Source organism: Xiphophorus maculatus, chromosome 3 (genome assembly GCF_002775205.1).
Source record: "Xiphophorus maculatus strain JP 163 A chromosome 3, X_maculatus-5.0-male, whole genome shotgun sequence".
Lineage (NCBI taxonomy): Eukaryota > Metazoa > Chordata > Actinopteri > Cyprinodontiformes > Poeciliidae > Xiphophorus > Xiphophorus maculatus.
In genome coordinates this window covers 9,731,960-9,740,353 of record NC_036445.1, presented here as the reverse complement: position 1 = coordinate 9,740,353, position 8,394 = coordinate 9,731,960, and the positions used below count along the sequence as shown (strand labels likewise).

Here is an 8,394-nt window from a genome sequence, read left to right as displayed (position 1 = left end):
GGCTTGAAATATGAATATGATTTGACACAAATACCATGATATACTGAAAAAAATTGAATTCTTTAATGCAGACCAGAGATTTTATAGAAAAAAAACATTTTACCTACTAAAAAAAATGTGCATTGAATGTTACTAAACATAATACATTATATAGATTAACTGCACACTTATTTCTGTTTTCAAGGCTGTTGTGATGTTTTTCTGCTCTCAGTCAATAAAACTAAAGTGCAATAACTATAAGAATAGTACATCAGATTAATTATAAAAAATATTTTTTAAACAGAAATGGTTTACATGAAAAATATGTATAAGGTATGTTCAAAGGTCATTATTAAAATGTGCTTTTAATCTGACATACGAACCTCATTTATTAAAAATAACTAAATGTAAGTTTTGTTAGAATTGCACCTGTTTTTTTTTTCAGCTCTGCCATATTAGAGTCTTTTTTTTTCTTCAGTTTAGTTATGGGGTTGTTAGATTTGGTCTGTACTTACCTTGTTGCGCAGCTTTCTGTTTCGAAAGAGGAAGAACTGCGACAGATCATGTGACATTTTCTGCATAAAAACCAAGCAGGAAAGTACAGTGTGAGGAAGTTCAGTACAGAATCAGCCATGTATCCGGATCAGAAAGGTCAGTCAATACCGTTTTAATCGCTTAATTGCTGTAAATTATGTTATAATCAAGTAACGTAAGACACCGGATACCTACTCTTGAGAGCCCCTGCCTTTACTTTCGATTTTGGGTGCTTAACAGAAGCTTCTTTTGTGTTCGGGCGTGAAGACATTTTAACGTCATTTGTCTAAAGTACACGGACATTAAATTTAACTTTAATTCTGTAATTCTCTAACATTGCCCTTGGTATTTTATTTTAAATCTTACCTGAGCGCAGGTGTAGTTTAAAAAAGTTATTTTATTGTAGATAATTTGCTAAGGATTTAGCATATAAAATATCCACTATATTTTCTCTTTTCCAAAAGAAATCAGTTTTATCATTCGTCACTCACTTTAGCAGGTGGAATACGAAAGCATAATAAAGCCTTAGATGCGAGAACAAGTCACACTGATGTCTATTGCCATCTTTGTTTTTTCCTGGCAGCTCATTAGTTTCTAGTCACAAGATCAAACTGTTACCTCATTTGTGCAGTTTTTTTTAACCACATTAATTTTTGGAGAAGCGATACTTGCTGAATATTGAAGTTCTTTCACACCCACATACTGAAGACAAGTGCACATACAGAGGAAGTACTGAGGAAAATGTGACTGGTCAAAATGTTCGAGCCAAACGTGTAATAATGAAACTGAATTACTGACTGAAATCAATATATAACAAGACAGGTACTAGGTAATGCATCAATCAACAGAAATCAGACATACAATGCTTTGATGCATGAATTAGGAAGGTTTTATAATTTCTTATTTTTCTGTAGGATTAAAATTTGCTTTCTCCATCAAAAATTTTAGATGTTTATTCAGTTCACTGACACTGAAAGATCATGTGACCCAATTTAAAAAATCAGTTCATTTGTTACAAGTAATCTAATTAAGTTTATCCAAGTAAATATATTAAGTTTATTACGTTGCCATGTTAAACAATATAGATTAATTAACTTTCGCAAACTTCATTCAATTACATGTAGCAAATTAATACATTTTTGTTAAGTTGGAGCACTATTCTATTTTTTCGGTGTACAATAAAGAGGCAATAAAAAAACATATATATATATATATATATATATATATATATATATATATATATATATATATATATATATATTAGAAAAATGTGAACTTAGTGCTTTTTTTTGTCCCAAAATATATTGGTGAAAAAAATACATCATTTCCTTTATCCCTTCTGTGCAAAAGCAAGTGTTGCAAGTCATCCAAACACACCTAACTTCACTCTTGTTGACAGATATTTGCACAAAATATCATTAAAACACATAAATGTTGTTTATTTTCTGCAAGGAAATATAGATTTTTTTTTTTTGTAAATAAAAGTGTAGCATGATAAAGATTTCTATGTGCGGTTGTTGCTGTTACCTAACAGAACCACTGTTTGGTAACTGCTTGATGTGTCCTAAACAGGAAGTCTCTTTCAGAAATCCTCTTTTGTGAACACACCTTTAAAACCACCAGAAGTCAAAAGAATTTCATAATTTCTAACGTTACAGTTTTAATTAGATCTTTTTTCTAGTTATCACTGTAAGTAGTCCGACATTCAGCAGCAAACCTGACAATAGGACATATGGCATTTAGAATTAATATTCAGATTTGCAACTGTTCTATGTGGTCTGGTGACTCAGAGTCTGCTGATTTGTTTTGCTCTCCTCTGCCACGAAAGGTGAAAAGCCAGAAAATATTTCGGGAAGCCACACCTTCCTTTAATTACCTCCATGCCCTGTTGGTTGTTGGAACTAGAGCTGTTATGTTTTTCTTGTTTAATTTGCAGTATATTGCCAGATTCATTTATATAAAATGTTTTTGGTTGCACTAAAACATCACAAAATACTACCTAAATTAAATAGCTAAGAGGTTATATCTTAGTTTACAATTATTCCACTTTGTTAAGATACTAAAGGTGAAGACTGAAGCGTGCAGTTTCACCTGGAAGGTGTTTCAACCGGAATGTTATATGACTTTTTAATTGATAAGTGTTACTGCTTATTTAAGGCAGTGACAGGCACAACACCTACTTTTGAAAACCACTTCCTCCTACACCATCCTGAAACCCGAAAAGCTGTTCTTCCTTGTGTGTTCTTGGCTATATGTGACCATAAAAGTGTCTGTTCTGTTGAATTTGAAGGCTTAAAGAGGTAGTTAACCTCTGTAAAGGACTGAAAAGTTGATTCTTTAAATGTTGGTTTTTATACAGTAAATGTTTGCGTGTTTCTTAGTTCTACGTTTCTTTTCTTGCATAGCAAAGCCTACATCTGCCTTATCAAAGGTCAGATGACATCCTGTTGTCTGTGTTTGCAGGTCTGATGTTGGGGAGCCTGCTGCTCGTCTTTCTGTGCGTGGGAGCCGTTGTCTCGCTCGACAGCATGCTGGACAACCACTGGGAGCTGTGGAAGAAGACACACAGCAAGAAGTATCAGAATGAGGTATGCAAATCAAGATATGTAGGCAATGCTGGTTGTTGCATGTACAATGTTTTGGATTTTCTCCTTCATTTGCCTCCCTGCATACAACAAAACAAACACTCACTCCCGACAAAGCCAATTCTGCAACAAAGCTTCTTGTTCAGGATCTGATTCTAATTTACTATCAAGATTCTATAACGAGTTTAAAATTATTCACTCCAGATTTGACTATTCTAATATTGTGTTTGTCTTAATCTAAGGTGACAAAAAACAACGAAAGATGCTCTGTTTGTGTTTTCACAAGACCAAAGGCTTCATAAGTCTGACATTGTGTTCTAAAAAAATGCTTCATTGTAAAATGATCAAAATGAGGAATAACCAATCTGAATAGTCAAAATGTTTAACTTACAATAGCTGCAAATGTTATGGAGCTTTCTTTTGGTCAGTCCAAATTTCAATAACTGAAACTGTGTTTGTCTCGTTTTGCTCTTTGTGTTTGATCATTTAGGAGGAGAATATGCACCGCAGGACTTTATGGGAGAAAAATCTGATGCTTATTTCTATGCACAACCTGGAGGCTTCAATGGGGATCCACACCTATGACCTAAGCATGAATTTCATGGGAGACCTGGTGATTTTTCTTGTTATTTCCACATCACTCTTCAGTATTTAATAAGACTCCTAAATTAATTATTATCACAAGAAGCCATATAAATTGCCGGGAATCAAAGCTTTTTTGGTGACCTACGTTAAGCCAGAAAAGTAAAATATATTAACCTAATATGAACAAGAAGACTAATTGTAGCTTAGAAAACTTGGGTGTTTTACTCTCAGCTCAAAGTGAAGCATTGCTCAGATAGTTATCTAAGTATAGGTCTGTTAAAACTCTGAGAATGAAGCACTAAATCTGCACAAAGCCATTCCATCGAGTAATCGCCACATGTGAATCTCAAGTAAAGAGCAAACAGGAAACCAAGACCAGCACTTACCGCAAGTAGCTTAATAAAAATAGCAATCTAGTGATGTAGCTTGTTTAGCATTTTTTGGTTTGTTTGAATAAAATTTAAACTACAGCAAATATCTTTAGCCTTCCACTATAACCAGCACTTAATATGTTAACTGGTAATAAATATTGTGTTGCATATATTTCCCAGCTGTGCTTATTTAAACAAATAAGCAGATAATGTCTTTTGTTTCTGAAATTGTTTGTGAACAATTTTTTTATATTGACCTGCAAGGTTGCTCAACCCCCAGTCAGCAGCTTACAAGAGCTCTTGATTGAAACAGTAGCTAAGCAGCATTTTACATTTTACATTAATAGAAGAATAACATTATATTAAACCTTAATATAATAAAATAATCATCCAGAGGTATTAACACCTTTATGATAGTGCTAGAAAAATAATTACAAATTCCTATGCTATGCTGTATCTTGACTTTTCAAATTAGTTTTTTGTTTCTTGCTCAGAGTCCAGAGGAGATCGTGCAGTTTTATACTACACTCACTCCTCCTACTGACCTCCAGAGGGCGCCATCTCCCTTTGAAAGGGCCTCTGATGTACCAGACACACTGGATTTGAGACAGAAGGGCTTAGTCACAAGTGTAAAGATGCAGGTAAAAATTTACCAAACAACAACAAAAAATCCATACAGATGCCAAGACAAACAAAGCCCAAAGTATACCTGTACTTTTATGACATGTTGAAAAACTTGTTTCAGTTTGCATTGTCATTGTTTGTGTTCACCTTTGCTGAATACTTCCTGTTCTGTGTTGCTAAATCAGTTTTTTTGCTGTATCATAATTAAAACCAGTTTAGCAGATATATCCACCACATGTGAGTCTGATGAGATTTAAATTCTCACCTGCATTTCAATCTCTTCAATTCTGTCTTCTTTTGAATCCAGGGTGCTTGTGGCTCCTGCTGGGCCTTCAGCGCTGCAGGGGCCCTGGAGGGTCAGTTGGCCAAGAAAACAGGAAAGCTGGTGGACCTCAGTCCTCAGAATCTTGTGGACTGTTCCTCAAAATATGGCAACCATGGCTGCAATGGAGGATTCATGAGTCGGGCTTTCCAATATGTCATTGACAACCAGGGTATTGACTCTGATCAATCGTATCCATATATGGGACAGGTGAGTAACTCAATTTGACAAAGCACATATGAAATGTATTTTTACATCTCTCAGTTATGATGTGATGGACTTTACCTTTAATAACTGTTACAAACAAAGGTACCAATAAAATAGGAAAATTATTTTGTTGTCTGCAGTTTTAGTTAAAAGTGCATTCATATTTGTAGGGTAGATACTGATATCCTAGTTGCACATAAATTATCTTTGAAAAATAGTGCAAATCAATATACTAGCTTAATTTAACCAGGAAGTCCCTTGTAGATCACTTTACAAGGGAAACCTGGCCAAGATCCTAAGCACACAAATCAGAACTAAGTTAAACAAAGATTTGAAAATTAAACATAAAACTGTGTAACTATTTAAACATAGTGACCAAAGAACAACAAAGAGCATTTTTCTTTCACATAATTTATGATAGAAATTATTAATGGATATGGGTGTTTTACGTTTCAGAAGTTTTTGTAAAGTTTCCCATGATCGGATACGTGGTAGAAAAAGGCTGTTTAGCTCAAATCTGTCAAATTCCTGGGAACATTGAAAAGCAACCACTGGGAGACAGGCTAATTATTGCTACTGGAGCTGATGGAGAAATATCACTGAGACACCAGGGAGTTTACCTAACGGAGCCTTATAAATAAAAATACATCAAAGTTGTTGTCTACGTATATTTACCGATGTCCAGCTAGCTAATTCATAGAAAATCCATTCGGAATTTGCATTTGAAACTAAAGGAGCACGCTAGAATATATCAAGGTTCTTGAAAGTGAAAAAGGCTTGTATGCATGTACAGTACAGCACTGTGATCAATCATATTCAGAAAGGTGGCTTAAACCATTTTTGGTTACTCCATATTGAAGTACTTATATGAAAATACACTTTCAATCATTGTATAATCTAACTGATGTACTATTACAGTACATCTGCTTCTTCTGTGCTTCAGAAAAAGCCTATAAGCTACCGTAAAAATTTACAGTGTTCATATTACTTCTTTTATGATATTTTTGTGAATTTGTAACTGTTATTTTAGGACCAAGCATGCCAGTACAACCCTGCAGCCCGTGCAGCCAACTGCTCCCAATACAACTTTCTATCCCAGGGGGACGAACAAGCTCTGAAGGAGGGAATTGCAACTATTGGGCCCATTTCAGTTGCAATTGATGCCAGGCGACCCAGATTTGCTTTCTACAGAAGTGGTAAATTGGATGTCATTACATGATTTGGTTATTATAAACAAATAAATATTTATTTACTTTTTAGCAGTCGTTTCATGTAAAAATAAAGCTATAAGAGTTTCAAATTGCCTGAAAAAAATAATTGACAGAGATGATTTTTTTTTGTGTGTGTTTGTTTTTTCATTTAGGCGTTTACGATGACGCAAGCTGCACCCAGAATGTGAACCATGCTGTCTTGGCTGTGGGCTACGGCACACTGGATGGACAAGATTATTGGCTGGTAAAGAACAGGTGAGACATTGTGACAGTCCGGAAATTCTTGCTAACTTTTTAAAAGTTAGCAAGAAGTTACAACAACTTAAAAGCTGTCCTAGGTTTCTTCACTAAGTTTCAAATGTATTAATGTTCACAGTTAACCACCTAAACATTTAAGCTAAGTTCATACATCCACTACAAACTACTTCTCTTTAGAAGTGCTCCATGTGACAAAAATATAATGCAATAAACAAACAAAAACATTACATTACAATGGCAAAATAAAGTAGTGAAAGTTGCAATCAACACACACAACAGTAGCCAAGATCTGACCATAGAGGGTGAGATCTTTAGGTTCATATAAATGAAGATTATATAGCAAAAACAAACAACATGACAAATTGTGAACAATTTTGGTAAAGTTTGACTCAAGCTTTTTGGAATGTGGGTTAAACTATGTGTATGACGGTAATTTCATTTTAGATATTTGCTCATCATGTTTGTCCCAACAAGGGCAGTTGGAAAAGAAACCAACATTTTAAAAAATTATTTCCAAAGAAGAGTGAAGAATTTGATGTAATGTATTTTTTATAGTAAGTTGTAAAAATGATACATTCAAAAATACATACTTATATAAATATTGCTGACTTAGATGGAACCATTTGGAAATACCTTTTTAGATCAGGATTAGGCCATAGCCATATGTATGGAAAATAATTTAACTATGTTTGCTGCTTTTTCTCACTCTTTGCATCCAGCTGGGGAACTTCGTTTGGAGATCAGGGCTACATTCGGATGGCACGCAACAAGAACGACCAGTGCGGGATTGCTCTGTATGCTTGCTACCCCATCATGTGACGATAAAGGGAATGGAGAAAAAAAATCTGAAAAATAATATAATTTGAGTATTACTACAAGTAATCAAATACTAAGGTTTAGAAACAGCACATTCGATGTTTTTCTTCCTTTGGACTAAAGTTGATTATTTTAATTTTTTTACATGTGTAAACACATACATTCTTTCTAAGACTGTATGTTTATTTTTGATGAAACTGTATTTTTTGATTCTACAATAAAAAGATGTTTTAACTTTCCTGATGTGTTTTGTATTGAAATTATAATATAAAGATGTTCAGTTTAAAGATAAACAGAGTCTCTACAACCTAATAGTGTTGGGTGGTTATGGCCCCTTTCAGCAGGATTTATACACCTTTGTACAAAAATGATTCTGGAATGAGTCAGAAAATACAAAAGTTAGATGTTGACTTACCTACCAAATTCAATTTAATTGAGCTTCTGTGAGATGTTGTGGACAAATAAGTCCAATCTAAAGAGGCCCCACCTCACCACTTACAGCAGTTATGACACATGGTGCTAACACACCTTCAGGGCTGTGATGGAGTCAGAGTATCAAGAAGTCAGGACTGATATCCAAAGAGGGATCAACAAATTATGATATAGGTGGTCATAATGTTATGCCTGATCTTTGCAGATTGTTTCAGAAAGCTACTATAGTGAAATATATCTTGGGGAGTCTCAAATTACATATTAAACAGTATTTTCTGTTTGGTTTTTTTATATGTATAATTTACTGTTTATTTTATATTTATCTATTTATTATATGAATTACTGGAACTAAACCTTTACCTAAAATCACAATTTCCTTTAAAACAGAGTAAATACATTGCAGTCCTTCAGTTACATCCTTTAACATGTCAGAGAGGCCTAGTCAGAATAAAGAGCACAGAGCACAGCGT

The 8,394-nt window shown here is 34.2% G+C and overlaps 1 protein-coding gene across 1 annotated transcript; it reads left to right on the top strand.

The window, feature by feature from the left end:
* Positions 1 to 525: 525 nt before the first annotated feature.
* Positions 526 to 7,520, top strand: LOC102230330 (cathepsin S-like). Its single transcript, XM_005814056.3, has 8 exons — positions 526 to 630; positions 2,977 to 3,101; positions 3,589 to 3,711; positions 4,549 to 4,695; positions 4,986 to 5,210; positions 6,238 to 6,403; positions 6,571 to 6,673; positions 7,396 to 7,520. Exons 1-8 carry the CDS (start codon positions 612 to 614, stop codon positions 7,493 to 7,495), a joined length of 1,008 nt encoding a protein of 335 aa, XP_005814113.1. The 5' UTR covers positions 526 to 611; the 3' UTR covers positions 7,496 to 7,520.
* The last annotated feature ends 874 nt before the right edge of the window (positions 7,521 to 8,394 follow it).